General features: G+C 45.3%; 1 protein-coding gene across 1 annotated transcript; it reads left to right on the forward strand.

Annotated features, from left to right (window-relative positions):
• Positions 1-12,033: 12,033 nt before the first annotated feature.
• LOC123165281 (vesicle-associated protein 1-3) lies at positions 12,034-16,461 on the forward strand. The gene is made up of 8 exons (XM_044582908.1): positions 12,034-12,346; positions 13,035-13,105; positions 13,207-13,288; positions 13,399-13,514; positions 13,627-13,782; positions 13,893-13,937; positions 15,125-15,202; positions 16,088-16,461. Exons 1-8 carry the CDS (start codon positions 12,289-12,291, stop codon positions 16,196-16,198), a joined length of 717 nt encoding a protein of 238 aa, XP_044438843.1. The 5' UTR covers positions 12,034-12,288; the 3' UTR covers positions 16,199-16,461.
• Positions 16,462-17,039: the final 578 nt, after the last annotated feature.

Consider the following 17,039-nt stretch of genomic DNA (forward strand, 5'->3'; position numbering starts at 1 on the left):
CCGGCGCTCCGCCAGAGGGGGAATCGATCACGGAGGGCTTCTACATCAACACCATAGCCTCTCCGATGATGTGTGAGTAGTTTACCACAGACCTTCGGGACCATAGTTATTAGCTAGATGGCTTCTTCTCTCTCTTTGGATCTCAATACAAAGTTCTCCTCGATCTTCTTGGAGATATATTCGATGTAACTCTTTTTGCGGTGTGTTTGTCGAGATCCGATGAATTGTGGGTTTATGATCAAGATTATCTATGAACAATATTTGAATCTCCTCTGAATTCTTTTATGTATGATTTGTTATCTTTGCAAGTCTCTTCGAATTATTAGTTTGGTTTGGCCTACTAGATTGATCTTTCTTGCAATGGGAGAAGTGCTTAGCTTTGGGTTCAATCTTGCGGTGTCTTTTCCCAGTGACAGCAGGGACAGCAAGGCACGTATTGTATTGTTGCCATCGAGGATAAAAAGTTGGGGTTTATATCATATTGCTTGAGTTTATCCCTCTACATCATGTCATCTTGCCTAATGCGTTACTCCGTTCTTATGAACTTAATACTCTAGATGTATGCTGGATAGCGGTCGATGTGTGGAGTAATAGTAGTAGATGCAGAATCGTTTCAGTCTACTCTTTCGCGGACGTGATGCCTATATACATGATCATGCCTAGATATTCTCATAACTATGCACTTTTCTATCAATTGCTCGACAGTAAGTTATTCACCCACCGTAATACTTATGCTATCTTGAGAGAAGCCACTAGTGAAACCTATGGCCCCCGGGTCTATTTTCCATCATATAAGTTTCCAATCTATTTTTACTTTGCATTCTTTACTTTCAGTTTATATCATAAAAATACCAAAAATATTTATCTTATTATCTCTATCAGATCTCACTTTTGCAAGTGGCCGTGAAGGGATTGACAACCCCTTTATCGCATTGGTTGCAAGGTTCTTATTTGTGTGTGTAGGTACGAGGCGACTTGTGTGTAGTCTCCTACTGGATTGATACCTTGGTTCTCAAAAACTGAGGGAAATACTTACGCTACTTTGCTGCATCACCCTTTCCTATTCAAGGGAAAAACTAACGCAAGCTCAAGAGGTAGCAGCTACCACCAGATCAGACTTGCCGAAGGCGAACAATACAAGACATATTTCCAAGCACACTCTGGGCATTGGGAATTTAAAGTGATGTTGTTCGGACTAGCAGCCGGACCAACAACATTTCTGGGCGCAATGAACATCACTCTGTCACCGGTGCTTCGAGTTTGTGTCATCGTTTTCTTTGACGGCATCCTGGTTTTCAGTAAAACACTACCGGACCACGTTTGCCACTTGACACAGGTCCTACAACTGCTGAAGAAAGATCACTGGCAGGTGAAGCAGTCAAAATGCTCCTTCGGACAGCAGAAGATTGCCCACCTCAGGCATGTCGTCCGTGCTGTGGGTGTCTCCACAGACCCCAGCAAGATTCGAACAATTGAGCAGTGGCCCACTCCTTCATCAGCCAAAGAGGTTCGTAGCTTCCTCGGTCTCGCCGGGCACTATCGCAAATTTGTTAAACACTTTGGCATCATCGCTCGCTCGCTGTTCAACCTGCTGAAGAAGAATCAGCCCTTCCTTTGGACACTTGACACAAAGAATGCATTCAAGTTACTTCAACAAAGTCTCATCTCTGCTCCGGTTCAACAGTTGCCAGACTTTAAAAAACCATTTGTGAACGACACAGATGCGTGTGACTATGGAGTTGGAGCGGTACTGCATCAGGGAAGTCACCCCATAGCTTATATGAGCAAGCCCCTGGGCCCCAAAAACCAAGGCCTCTCGACCTATGAGAAGGAGTGTCTTGCTATACTGATGGAGGTAGAACAGTGGCCCCCATATCTGCAAACCGGGAGGTTCTTGGTTCGTACAGATCTGGATGATCAGCGGTTATCTACTCCGTGGCAACAGAAAGCCTTCACCAAGATCCTGGGTCTCCGGTACAAAATTTGTTACCGACAAGGCACAACAAAATGGGGCCATGGATGCTCTCTCCCAACACCTACACCCTGCTGGGCAGTTAACAACTATTTCAGAGTGTCAGCCGACCTGGCTTGAGGAAATCACTGCCAGCTATTAGACAAATGCTCAAGTGAGTATATTGACTGAGGAGTCAAATGAGAACATTTGATCGTAGGTCATACTCATCGTTTAAGCACAAGTGGGGTTAACACTTTGACATAAAGCATTGTTGTGTTCACACTATTAGAGTTGCTCTAGCTCAATTCTTAGAGTAAAGCTCCCCTGGATGTGATATCCCCCCTAAGAGGGATGAACTAACCTTGGGTTTTGTCGATGATGACTTCATGTAGATGTTGAAGATGTCGATGCGCAATGTTGATGTAGATCATTTGGAGCAATCCATTGGAGTGAGTTGCACTTTCAATACCTACATGGGTTAGTCCCACAAGGAACAAACAAAGGTATCCATAGACATAGAGTGAAGTACACACAAGATGATGTCCATGTAAGCATTAGGTTACCTTGTCCCTTGTCTTACCAACAAGAGGGTTTGTGACTCCTTGAAGTAGTGCAAGATGTTGAAGTTGTTTGCACTTGTCCTTGCCAAAATGAATATGAGTGAAGTATGTTGGCGGAGTCACCCTCAAGAACTCTCTAGTTCTTCTTCTTCGGGATCCACATCAATTTGATGGAATCCTTGGAGTCGTAGTCGTACTTGATGAAGTAGAACTTGATGTAGTCTTGGGAACCCACTTGATCCAGGCCTTCGGAGCTTCTTCAAATGCATCAATCTCCTCTTGAAGCTTGTCCTTGCCTTTTATCTTGTGGGCTTGTGGTGGAAGATCATCTTGAGCTTGTGTCCCCTTGAAAGAAGTAGGATCATACTTCTCTTGTTGTGGAACAAACTTCGTCTTGGGGTATTGTTCTTCTTCCCACTCAACTCCATTGGCATTGAACTTTCATTCAAAACCAACACCTTGATTCTTCCGGTGCATTCCTTGCCTGCGTACAATTTCCTCAAATTGCTTACTTCCGGCAAGGCTCTTGTAAACACCTTTCTCTATAATTCCCTTCAATAAGCTATTTTCTTGCTCAAGTGTAACTTGGCTAAGAGAATCATTAGTGGAATCAAGAGAACTACTAGAAGCAACAATATTGGATTTAGCATGATTATTGTTACTACTAGAAGAGGAATATTTCTTACTCTTGTTGCTAGATTTTACTTGTGACATGTAAGTAAACAAGAGTAAACGCTTGGCAATGTAAGAAGAACTTTTCTTACGAAGATCATCATCGATTGTGTTTAAGAACCCATGCTCTTGCTCAAGATTGAGCTTTTCAAAGCGTAGCTTCTCATGAGTCTTTAAAAGCTCTCGATGATCTTCCAAGGTAGCTTCATGAGCTAACTTAAGAGTGTTTAGTTCTTTAGTTAGACTCTCAATCTCCTTCTTATCATCGTCATTCGTTTTATCTTGATTAGCATGATTAATAGCAAGTTCATCATAGTTTTCATCACTAGAGTTTTCAACAAGTAAATCATCATCACCTAGCAAATCATCTTCACCACTATTGAAATCAACATACTCGGGGTGTGATACCTTTGGGCCTTTAGCCAAGAAGCATCTTCCAATTCCTTCATTTGGTGAATAAAAAATGTCATAGGAGTTGGTTGACACAAGTGCTAGACCGGCAACACCTTCATCTTGAGTATCTTCAGAGTCGGGGTGATAACTTCTCTCGGAGTGGTTGTCGGAGTCGGAACCGGATACCCATTCACCAACGTGAGCTTGATGTCTTCGTTTTGTATAGCTCCTTGATGACTTGTCCTTCCTTTTCGAATCCTTACTTCTGTGAGAGGTTCTTCGTTCATAACGATCATCTCTACTCCTTCTCTCCCTTGGAGGTGATTCTTCTCTTTTGCTTCTCCTTTTAGGTAATTCTTATCTTCTTTTGTAGGGAGCCGTACACTCATTGGAGTAGTGTCCGGGTCTTCCATAATTGTAGCAATTACGCTCACGGCTAGAAGATCTTTTGTCATTGTAGGACCTTGACTCGAAACTTCTTTCTTTGCTTCTACTCTTGTAGAACTTGTTGAAGTTCTTCACCATTAAGCTCAATTCTTCATTGAAGGCTTGTTTCTCACTTGATGATGTAGGAGCATCACATGAGGCTTTGTAAGCACCACTAGACTTGTTGTGAAGCTCTTCTTTATCCTTGCGTGACATCTCATGAGCAGCAATTCTTCCATTGACTTCGGTTGGCTTGAGATCTTTGTAATTGGGCATCATTTTGGATCAATGTGCACGCGGTATCATATTCTCCATCCAAGGCTCTTAGGATCTTCTTGATGATGAATCTATCGGTCATCTCTTCACTTCCTAAGCCGGCAATCTCATTTGTGATGAGAGCAAGCCTAGAGTACATTTCAGCGACACCTTCACCATCCTTCATTTTGAACTTGTCAAGTTTACTTTGAAGCACATCCAATTTGGATTCCTTGACGGAGTCGGTACCTTCGTGCATATCAATCAAAGTATCCCAAATTTCCTTTGCATTCTCAAGATGGCTGATTTTGTTGAATTCTTCGGGGCACAATCCATTGAAGAGGATATCCCAAGCTTGAGCATTGTATTGCAACATCTTCAATTCTTCTGTGGTAGCTTCACGATTCGGTTCTCTCCCACCGAAGAATTCACCTTGCAAGCCAATACACACAATAGCCCAAAAGACGGGGTTATGTCCAAGAATATGCATTTTCATCTTATGCTTCCAACTAGCAAAATTAGTACCATCAAAGTAAGGACCTCTACGGTGGTAATTTCCCTCACTAGATGCCATACTCTCCTAGGTTGTGAAACCAAGGCTATGATCACCAAAGCTATGGAAATCAAGGCAAATGAAGACCAAAGCTCTGATACCACTTGTAGGATCGAAAGTATGTCTAGAGGGGGTTGATTAGACTACTTGACCAAGTAGAAATCTATCCTTTTCCCAATTTTAATTCTTGGCAGATTTTAGCAACTTAGCACAAGTCAAGCAATCAACCTACACATGCAATTCTAAGAGTATAGCAGCGAAATGTAAATCATTGCATATGAAGGTAAAGGTGAGGAGTTTGGAGGGAACAAACACAATGTAGACATGGAGATTTTTGGCGTGGTTCCGATAGGTGGTGCTATCGTACATCCACGTTGATGGAGACTTCAACCAACGAAGGGTAACGGTTGCGCGAGTCCACGGAGGGCTCCACCCACGAAGGGTCCACGAAGAAGCAACCTTGTCTATCCCACCATGGACATCGCCCACGAAGGACTTGCCTCACTTGGGTAGATCTTCATGAAGTAGGCGATCTCCTTGCCCTTACAAACTCCTTGGTTGAACTCCACAATCTTGACGGAGGCTCCCAAGTGACACCTAACCAACCTAGGAGACACCACTCTCCAAAAGGTAATAGATGGTGTGTTGATGATGAACTCCTTGCTCTTGTGCTCCAAATGATAGTCTCCCCAACACTCAACTCTCTTTCACCGATTTGGATATGGTGGAAAGATTATTTGAGTGGAAAGCAACTTGGGCAAGGCTAGAGATCAAGATTCTTGTGGTTGGAGTGGAATGTCTTGGTCTCAACACATGAGTAGGTGGTTCTCTCTCAGAAAATGAGTAGTGGAAGTGTAGGCACGTTCTGATAGCTCTCTCCACGAATGGAGGAAGGGTGGAGGGGTATATATAGCCTCCACACAAAATCTAACCATTACACACAATTTACCAAACTTGGTGGGACCGAATAGTGAAACTCGGTCAGACCGATTCAGTTCAAAATGTGAATGTTAGGCTTTTCGGTGGGACCAACATGATCAACTCGGTGGAACCAATATGTTAGGGTTAGGGCATAACTTGATCTCGGTGAGACTGATCACATGAACTTGATGGGACCGATTTCAGTAATAGGCAAACAGAGAGTTGGTCAGGCAAACTCGGTGGGACCGATCGCTCATTTCGGTGAGACCAAAACGTTACGAAAAGGAAACAGAGAGTTTGCATTGCGAACTCGGTGGGACCGATCGCTCATCTCGGTTAGACCAAAATGTTACGAAGGCAAACAGAGAGTTTGCAATCCCATCTCGGTGAGACCGAGATCCCTATCGGTGAGACCAAATTGATTAGGGTTTCTGGCAGTGGCTATGTCAAATGAACTCGGTGGCACCGGATGGATCAAATCGGTGGGGCCGAGTTTGACTTTTGGTTTAGGACATATGTGGAAATGAGAAAGTGGTTGAGGGCTTTTGGAGCATATCACTAAGAATTTTGAGCAAGCAAGCCATTAAGCAACACCTCATCCCCTTTTAATAGTATTGGTTTTCCTATGGACTCAATGTGATCTTGGGTCACAAATGAAAATGTATAGTCTTGAGCTTTTGCCAATATGTGTCCTTAGCATTTTGAGGGGTCCACATCTTTAGTCCATGCCATGCCAATCATTGAACTTTCTGAAATGATCATCTTGAAAGAGTATTAGTTCAATGAGCTATATGTTGTTAAGAATTACCAAAACCACCCAGGGATTAGTTGCACTTTCAATTCTATCAGCAATCAACCTGGTCGGATACAAGCTGGCTTTGCCCGAAGGATATAAGGCACATCCCGTCTTTCATGTATCACAGCTTTGCCTTGCTCTGTCCCCAGGCACGACGACATTTACAACTCTTCCCCAGCCCACCAAAGTGGATCTAGTGCCAGTGGAGATCATTTCCAGCAGATGGCGCAAAACACCCACGGGCCATCGATAACAACTCTTGGTCCGCTGGTCCGACCCTCAGGTGCTCGATGCCACTTGGGAAGACGCGTTGAACATGCAGGAGCGTTTTCCCCATTTACCGGCTTGGGGGCAAGCCGATACTCAAGGAGGAGGGTATGTTAGCAGCCTAACTCCAACTCGGTCACCAGCAAGCAAAAATACTGCTGACAGGGAAGCTGACGCGACAACGACAACGAATAAGGGAGAAGGTCGCATCACGGATCGCCCACATCAGATCGTCCAGTCCAACCGCAAGTACATTGGTGCCCCGTGGGACAACACTAAGGAAAAGGAACCTGATATGGAGGCATTCGGGCTTGGATCAGATCATGGCACGGCACAACATCCTTTTTACTTTCTTCTTTCCTCTGCTACAAGTTGTACTCTAAGACAGAAGTGTATCGCCCTCCTCACAGGTTGTAACCGAGCAGTGTATGGGGATTATACGGGGATTATCTGGGCATGTACGGGGCGCATATGCGCTACGAGCTCGGGCAGAGGGGCGCCCAGCACAGAGCGTCCGCGGAGAAGAGAGCGAGGCGGGCGGTGCTGAGACCGGCGACGAGGATGCATCATCCCGCGCGGCCGTCCCGGGGCCGTGTTGATGTCGAGCCCCTGAGCTCTGCCGGAGAGACGGCAGCGATGCTGCGGTGATGATGACGAAAGGGGTCCTGCCCGGACCGCGGTTCCAGCAGCAGCTTGCCCCATGTTGGGCGCCAACTATCATGGTATTCTCGCGGGGGGTGCCGCATTACGGCAAATGCCATGGGATGGCTTGAGCTGAGGGCAAGGCTGCAGTGGAGATCCGGGATGGGATTGGGCAACAACACGCGGTGGTTTACCCAGGTTCGGGGCCCTTGCTGGGGGGTAACACCCCTAGTCCTGCATGTCTGGTGTATATGCGGAGTACATCTGGCGGTACAAAGTTGCTCCTGGAGCTGTATCTAGATGAAACAGGAGGCTGGCAACACTCCTCTTCTACTCAGCCTCATGTGTGAGTGAGTGTGTGTGTGTGTGTGTGGCGTGAGTGCCTGGGCATGGGAGCCCGTGAGTGTGTGGCTTGGGGTGTGCCCCTGAGCTGTGGCTTGTGTTGGCCAAGTGAGTCCCCTGGTGCAACTTATAAAGGGATGCCCAGTGGACAAGGGGTTGCCCACTTGGCCAACTATACTATTGAGAGGTCGTTTCGAAGTGACACATGATGCATGCATAGTGCGGCACTATTGGGGCGCAATGAAGTGACGCGTGACGCGGGCTATAGTGTTTGCTTTATCAGTCATAGTGTCCATGGTATGGTCGTCTTGTCTGTGTCGGGTCAGATGTGACGTCGCGGTTGACTCCGCATAGCAGGCCGCTGGAGCAGCCGGACAAGGAGTCGACATGAGCAGCCGGGTGGCGAGCCGGCCGGGATGGCCGGGCAGCCGGGCCGAGGGGCGTTGGTCGCCCCGATGTTTTGAAGCATCGTTTCATCTCCTTGAGCCTACCCGGGGTCATCCCCTGACAGTCCCTGCCTTCATATGGCATTTGTAATGACCTGACCAAACCCATTGGTTCATGGCGTGCACTGTGTGCTCAGTTGGTCACCCATTCTCAAATTGCTCCAAGCCAAACACATTTAACTTTGAGATTCCTTTTGAATTGCCTCAAAAAAAAGAGACATCCATGCCCTCCGTGTGGCTCACTTCGTCGCCTACCCCACCCCAGAGGCCTCAAAGCCTCCTCCTTTTGCCGGATCCAACGCCCGTGGGTGTGGAGGCGGTGCCACCCTCCGACGGCAAGTGCAGCCCCGCCAACCCCTTCCTGGCATGGTGATTCCAACCAACATGGACTTCCTCATCTTCGATTCCAGACTCGGCAGCTATGGGATTGCCCAACTTCAGGCCAGGGAGAGATGCCTGCTTGGTTTATCGGTGCTGGCAGCGACGGCGCTCGCGGGTGTCGTTTCCTTCTTGGAGGCGCTTCCAAGGCCTTCAGCTTTGCCCCTCTTCGAGCTCAGGGGAAACCCTAGGTCTGGTTACCCCGGAACGGATGGCGACGGTGTCTCGACGTCGTCCTCCTTCTTGAAGGCGCTATCTAGCTTGCTCGTAGTGTCCCCGGTGTTGGTTCGGGTGATGTTGGAATTCTTGTTGGTTCGGCATTGTTGCTTGTGGTTCGGACTTGGTAGGTCTAGTTGTGATGTATCTTCTGTTCGGGCCGAGCATCCCTTGTCTCTCTGCTCCGGGCACCATGTTCATGCCTGCCTGTGTTCATGTCATGTGTTGTACCTCTATGTACTCATTCTACCCCTTCTATCAATGAAAAGATACGCAAGCTTTCCGTATTCGTGAAAAAAAGACATCTTATTGATATGAATAATCTATCATTCCAATTAAGCCGGGATGTCACAGCTTCCCAAGATGCATATAGCCTTGGATCAAGATGATCTAAAAGGCAATCTCTATCTCGATGAGACCAAAAACTTTCATGTTGAGAACTTTTCCATAAGAAGGCATCTTAGAGCATCTACACGTGGACTTGGCAAATCCGGACCCTCAAACGCCCGTTGACGCGTCCGGCCATGCCTGCGGACGCATCTAGATGACCCCTCATATCTTGTGCTCAGCATCAACATATCTCAAATCCGGACTCTCAAATCTATGCACGTCCATCATATACGGCAATGTCGCATGTAAATAACAAATGTTGGTACCGAAAATACAAACGACGCGTTTGGTTGGTGGAAAAAGCAGTGGCTTCCGATGCCGAGGCTTTCCAAAACGGTACCTGGCGTTTGTTTCCACCACTCCGTCTTCCATAGCAGTGTTTTACGATACACCGGTTCAGAAAATAAAAAACACTCCAACCCAAACTGATTTGAAAATTGGGACATGGCCACACCAACCAAACAGTGCACGTGTTGCATAGATGGAAACGGAAGCGGAGCTTCCCGATAACCAAAAACTCAATACGTTATGCAGCGGAACCAAACGCGTCGAAAGTTTTTACATAAAATTTATTTTAAGTGTATGACTCAAACATTAGCTCTTTGGTTTCCATCATGGGTCCACATATGCTCCACAAGATCATTGAGTAGCTGTGCGTGCACCTGATGATCTAGGAGATTCTAATGCATATGTAGAAAGTCCATAAGCTGAGGTGCATCTTGATATTCTAGGATTTGAACTTGTTCTTCATGCGCTTCAAAATCATTGGTTTGGGCAACACCATCACCCTCATCCCCGACAGTCATATTGTGCAAAATAACACAACATGTCATGAGCCGCCACAAAGTTTCTGACTCCCACATCATTGCAGCTCCGCTAACAATTCCCAAACGAGTTTGAAGCACTCCGAATGCCCTATCCACATCCATCCTAGGCTCCTAGCTGCTTCCTGCATTGTTGCAAAGTGGCTTTGTTTGTTGCCCTGTGGTTTGGATATGGTCTTCACAAACGCCGCCCAGTGAGAATAGATACCATCAGCAAGATAGTATCCCATGTTGTAATCACGGTTGTTGACAGTGTAGTTGCACGACGGCGACTCCCCATTACAAAACCTACTTAACACCGGAGATCATTAAAGCACGTCGATGTCATTGTGAGAACCCGACATTCCAAAGAAAGCATGCCAATCCATAAGTCATGTGATGCCACTGCTTCTAGTATGATGATGGCCTCTTTGGTGTGACCTTGATACCATTCCCGCAAACCTTTGGGGCACTTCTTTCATTTCCAACGTATCCAATCAATTGATCCGGGCATTCCTGAAAACCCTTTGGCCTCCCTAATACCCAACAACTTCTCTGTGTCCTACACATTTGGTTCTCTCAGATACTTTGCTCCAAATACCTGCACTACAGCGCTAGCAAACTTGACAGTTGTCTTCAGGCATGTGCTCTTCCCCATCCCGATCATCTCACCAACGACATTTGTGATAGTACCAAGTGCAAGCATCCTCAAAAAAACCGTGCATTTTTGCTTAGCACAGAAAGATAATTCGCCACAACAAGCCCATGTGAGCTTGAAGTAGTCATTTCTGCCTCCACTCCCTCCACAATGCGCAAAAACAATGGCTTCCGCATGTCAAAACGACAACGAAACCATGGATCATCCGGGAAAGTTTGGTTCGGACCAAAGTAGTCCTTCTGCAATAGCCGTGCTCCGGACACCCTACCCCGATTGATCACTCTTCTCTCTTTGACCGAGCCCTTGAAGTTGAGATTATGCTCCACCTGCCGGTCCATTTCCTCTTGCATGCTCATGAGCATGGTCATGTCCACTTACTCGTCTGAATCCGATGAATCGAAGAACTCATCTTGAATGATTTAATCAAGCTCTGTCGATCCATACTCCTCGTCCGACGAAGCATCAGAATTCGTCGTTTTCGCTGAAAAATCACCAAAAAAACCAGGTTGGGCAATGTGTCGGACACATAGAGCGCAAGGGGGGGGGGAGGAGGAGTTCCCAGACGTATCCTGCTGGCGTGCGGGCCGCCGACGACTTCCCCAGCTGCGAGACGAGAGAGAGGAGTGTTGTGCTGGCGCTGGCGTCACAGAGGCTCGGAACGGTTGTAGAGCGGGCGGCGACGGAGCTGAGAGTTGGACACCGCGGAGGAGGAAGAAGAGAGTTGAGAGCAAATGGATCCGCTAGGGCGAGGGGGTGGATTTGGTGCAAATTATGATGGGGTAGGGTCGTTGGGTCTGGCGTGATGGACGCGCTCACGCGTGCCTTGACGGTACTATATCTGCTACATATTTGGACTGGATATTCAACCCGGATGTTGAAAGTCCGTTTAGAAAATCCATCCGAGTCACATTTTCGTGGCCGGTCAATGACCGGACCGTCTACCCCAATGTCTGGGACACGTTAACTGTGGATGCTCTTACAGATTGCAATCTAAAACTTAGCATCAAACACACGCCCTTTTAATTTGTCCCAACTTTCGCGTTCGAGTCTCGTTTTCAATTTGATCCTCTCGGGGCTTAATCTTTGTACGGGCTCAAGCAGATCGTGTCACTTTTGAGCGTCGACGGGTACGGAAATGGTAAACAGTAAATGGGCAATAAATCGATTTTGGCAAAGAGCCAGCTGAGCATGCCCATTAAAGCGCCACGTCACGGCCTCCCACAGCTCAGCTGCAATACCATCCATACCCCTCACCGACCCAGCACCTCAGAGGACATCTAGCACTACATCGGAGGGCACTATAGTCATTTACCCGCAGGTTCCTAACGATCACAGTTCATCCGTTCAATACGATATTCCATTTTTAAAACCATTTCCGTGCAACCTTTTTATGCCCGAGACAGTAGGAGGACAAGAGAGCGAGGGCGACCAATAAATTCCTAATTTTTCCCACTTTTCCACCCCGGGATTCCCCGCCTCTTGTTCCAATCGATTGGTGGGCGTCCTCGTTCTTGGCTTCCCGATTGAATCCGTGGGAAGCCAGAGATAATTCTCTCTCCGCTGCGAATTTTTTTTTTGGTGGTTTGAGTTCTTGATTTGTTTGCGAGGAAGCCATCATGAGCGCCGGAAGCGCCAGTTTCCTCGAGATCCAGCCCTCGGAGCTGGCATTTCCCTGTAAGTTGTCCCCAGATCTTGTCTCCAGATCGAATTGATCGCGTCGCGTAGTTATTGCTGTGTCTGTCCCGTCCAATGGATCCTGGTCAAAGCTGGGATCTTAGGATGGAGACGAGGCCATTGGTCCTTGCCTATCGGATCCGTGTGCCTGATCAGCTTGCTTTGTCTAGTGCTCTTTTAGATTCGAACTCAGGATCTTGGACCATTGCGTGCTCTCTCCAAACCGGCAGTAACTGCATGACGTTTTTTTCTTGTGGGATCTTGGACCATTATGTGCTTCCTGATGCACATGGAATCTCACCCTGTATCGAGGGCATGCTTCGAATGTACATTCTGTGGAAACATGATTATGATAATCATTTGATATTCCAGGAATTTGGGATCTCGCTAACAAATATGTATGTCATCGCTACATTGTTCTGGCATTATGGAGTTGCTTGAAATGAAATGTTCCTGTCAATTATTTACATTGTGTTTAGGATGTGATATTAAGGCCATTGTTAGCTGATCTTGAATTGGATCACTATGTGCTAGATTGTTCTGTCAATGATCATGATTCTGTTTATTCAGTTTGCTTGCTTTCAATGTTTGTCTGGGTTAGTTTAATATATCTTTGCACTGAATATCTAGAGGTTTGTACTGTCTTTCTTAATCAAAATGTGCCTGAATTTTTATTTTGTACATACAGTTGAATTGATGAAGCAGAGCTCGTGCTCCATGCAACTCGCAAATAAGACCGACCGTTATGTAGCATTCAAGGTAATCAGTTATAAATTTTCAATCCTATGTGCCTCATGTTTTTATTGTTCATATAGTTGTTCTAATGGACAAGGAAATCATTACCTCATCACTGTTCGCAGGTCAAAACTACCAACCCAAAGCAGTACTGTGTGCGCCCTAATATCGGCGTTGTACTTCCTGGGTCGACTTGTGATGTTACAGGTAGCTGTCAGTCCATTATATAGGAATAAACAGCTCAGTGAAAAGAAAAGCCTGCTTAACTTGCTCAGTTTTCTATTTACAAGTATCCTTAGCATTTTCTCTGTTGTTAGTTACAATGCAAGCGCAGAGGGAAGCACCTGCTGATCTGCAGTGTAAGGACAAGTTCCTAGTTCAAAGTGTTGCAGCTGAGAATGGCGCAGCAACTCAAGATATTAGTGCAGCAATGGTACCTAACTTGACACTCCATTTGTGTTATTTCTGTCAATTTGCTCCTTGCTGCATTTGTTTGTTTCTAGCACATCATCATGTCATTCATCCATGTGGTTTCGTGATGACAGTTCAACAAAGAGCCAGGGAAGGTTGTTGATGAATGCAAGCTGCGTGTAATTTATGTGCCAACATCTTCACCTAGCCCGTTCTCTGAAGATTCAGAACAAGGGAGTTCTGCTCGTTCATTGGAAAACGGGACCCCTAATTCTACATTGCCACAATCTGTAAGTCACTGAGTTAGCTCTTTCGTTTTTATTTATATTTTTGTTTTGAATGAAATTCCTGGGGCTTTTTACATGATAAAATTACAACATATTTAATGTCCATTGTTCAGGTATTTAGATCATCTGGTGAAGCATCAAAGGATAAGTCCTCGGAGGTACCCTTTATTTCTTTATCTAACCTTTATGGTACCTATGTATTTGATATTGATCAGTACCCTGAGGTAAAAAGGCTGCAAGTTACAAGAATGAGTGAACAACTGGTTAACTGTATATTGACAATGTTGGTATTATGCTGTATGCCCCTACTTAGATCTTACACTAACTGACTGATTTGTATATGGACTGTAGTACTGATTGTTCGAAAAAAGAAAAAATTGGAGATAAATAATAGATATGGCTTGTCCAGACATTCAGAATTGTCCTTGCATTAAAATCCTCTGGAAGCATACGCTAGCTTGCTGACTGCAAGTGATTGTGAATCTTGCTAGCCGGGTAGCATGCCCTGCTAATCATAAATATCCGTGAAATAGAAAAAAAAGCTTTTGTGCCCCTTCAGTCAGTATCACCCTTCTCTGTTATTATGAGGTGATTGGTGATAAGACTGAGGAACAGGTTCATTACTACCATTAGAACATAAGATATTGGCGGCACCTTCCTGAGCCTAGTCTTAACTCTTAAGTAATGTATATATGATTTGTATCACTATTGACTTGGGAATATAAAAACAGATTAGGTTATTACTACTTCCCATAATATTTGGAAAACAGGAGAATGCCAAGTAGCATATGATGCATTTTTATCCTACTTCCCAAATTTTGGTGCCTCTAGGATTCCTGATTTACCCTCAGACGAGATGGATTTGTAATTTATATGCCTTACCTATTCCTGTAAGCTTTTCACTGCTTGGACTGTATAGGGTGAATTGTAGCACATACGCAAGCAAAATCATCTGGTCTTGATGATAATTGGGTGGCACATGAAATTGCTAGGGTTAGTTGTGTCGAGTGCAGCGGTGGTGTGTTGCAATGGCAGTTCCTGCCTGTGCGTGGGAACTTGTCTTGCGTGATTGTAATCCAAACATTGTTTCTTAATTAATTAATAAGTACACCAATTCAAAAAAAAAAATCGTGTGGCTTTGATGGTATTGGCTACTGTATGCCAATTCGAAGAAAAAATCATGTAGCTTTGGTGGTATTGGCTACTGTATGTATTGACTTTGTAAAAGTTTGCTGACAACAGATAGCCAAAATGCATGATCTCTTACTTAGTTGTCAATGTATCTCAAAATGCTTTTGAAGTTTTATGTTTTGATAAAATGGCGGTGGTTGGTTATTCCTTCTAGGCGACGTCCATGATTTCCAAGCTAACTGAGGAGAAAATGTCTGCTGTTCAGCAAAACCAGAAGTTGAGACAAGAGCTGGTAAGTGCTTCCACAACTGTGACAGTTCTGAACCAATGCTGTATTCTAGGGTATTATTCTGGAATTTGTTTTCCATCATTTACATGTTTCTTGACCATTCCATCTCAAAGGTGACTCAAGGGGTTGTTTACTCAGCTATTTATTGATGTGAGGTTCAACAAATTATAGACATGCTCCCCTCTTTGTACTTTATGTTTATTACTACCATGAATAGCGGAATGTATGAGATAATCTACTGCATTAGCTTCTTGCTTGCTCGTCCTAATCAAGAAATCTTTGTTCACACCATTGGTTTTTTATACGAGCCAAGTAAATGCTTATGTGTTGAGCATTATTCAGATTTATCAATTGATGTAATGACGAGGGTCATGCTCATAATTACACATAGCATAAAGTTAAGACGGTGTTTGTTGGCATAAGTTTTTTTTTTTCAAATTTGTTGTTTGTTGGAGATTGTCACGAGAAGATGCAGTGATTGCCAGCTGTGTGTTGTAGAGTGAACTTTATGTTAGTATGCCTAATAGATCAGTTGTTTATTAATTAATGTAAGCTGTCTAAAGTTAACAATAATTGACAATGAGCTTCAAATTCTGATGGACAATGAAATTCAAATTTGCAGTGCATAGTTTTGGCACATGTAAATAGAGTATAAAAGTTGTGCTGGGTCTCTGGCAAGTTAAATATACGAAAGTACCCCTGCTGATATAATCAGATTTTCCATTTGCTGGATTTTTTTCAATACACATTGTTTGATCGATAAATGTCAAACTTACATTGTGCATGATGATGCATATGCTTCTAGTCTGTGTGCTTATCAGAATTTAATGGATTCTGCGAAGTTGAACACAGTTTATCAGGCCATATGATAAAATCTCTTAATTTCAGGATGTCCTACGCAAAGAGAGCAGCAAAAGCAACGGCGGTTTCTCAATCACCTTCTTGATTGTGGTGGGTATTCTGGGCATCATCGCTGGTTTCATCCTCAAGAAGACATAGGAGAAGAGTAGTCCCCAACAAAGTTACATTCCCAGGAAAGGACGGATACCAGCAACATCCCTTGTGTTTTTACTCCTAAAAGGAGCGCCTGTTCTATTCTAACTTGTAACGGCTTAGAAGCTTTGGTTTGTGTACATTACATGGTGGTTTTCATGATTTTAATCACATCGAGTAGACTTGTTTTAATTATAATTCTTAACAGCTGCAAGTTATGTCACGTTCACCATAACCTTTAATTCATTCTGGTCTCACCTTCCTTGTGACTTGGTGAGTTCATTGCTGCTTCTGCCAGATCTTTCAGCTTCATGGAACTCCTGACATCTTATCAGAATATATTTGATCATGGAAACTGCACTATGTACGTAGTTAAGCCATTCAGTACGCGGAAGGAAAGGTATGCTTAAGCTGTCGATTCATCAGGGTGATGAGTCTGAATACAACATGGTTCGTGTGTCTGTTCCTACAGTTAGGCTTAGAGAACATGAGAGACCTTCAGGTAGGAACGACGTATAGTTCGGGACGCCCAGGGGCCCTGGGGAGCACCCACGCCGCCGTGGCGACCATGCCGGCGACGAACCCTAGTAGAAGGCATGCACACCTCGTGGCGACGATCCTGACCAGAGAGCAGGGGGTGGCTTCATCGGTCTCCGCCGCCGCCTTCCGGGTACTGGCAGCACTGATGGCCGGCCACTCCCCTTCCGTGGTCACCGTCGACATGCTGCGATCGCATCGGCACCGTGCCGTTCCCGCGGCCGCTTCGCTGCCGTTCCGCACCTGCGTCACGCCGGAACCGCCTCCGCCGTCTCTTCTGCAGACCATCTCTCCGTCGCCCTCGTACATG

The sequence above is a fragment of the Triticum aestivum genome, chromosome 7D (assembly GCF_018294505.1).
Source record: "Triticum aestivum cultivar Chinese Spring chromosome 7D, IWGSC CS RefSeq v2.1, whole genome shotgun sequence".
Taxonomy (NCBI): Eukaryota; Viridiplantae; Streptophyta; class Magnoliopsida; order Poales; family Poaceae; genus Triticum; species Triticum aestivum.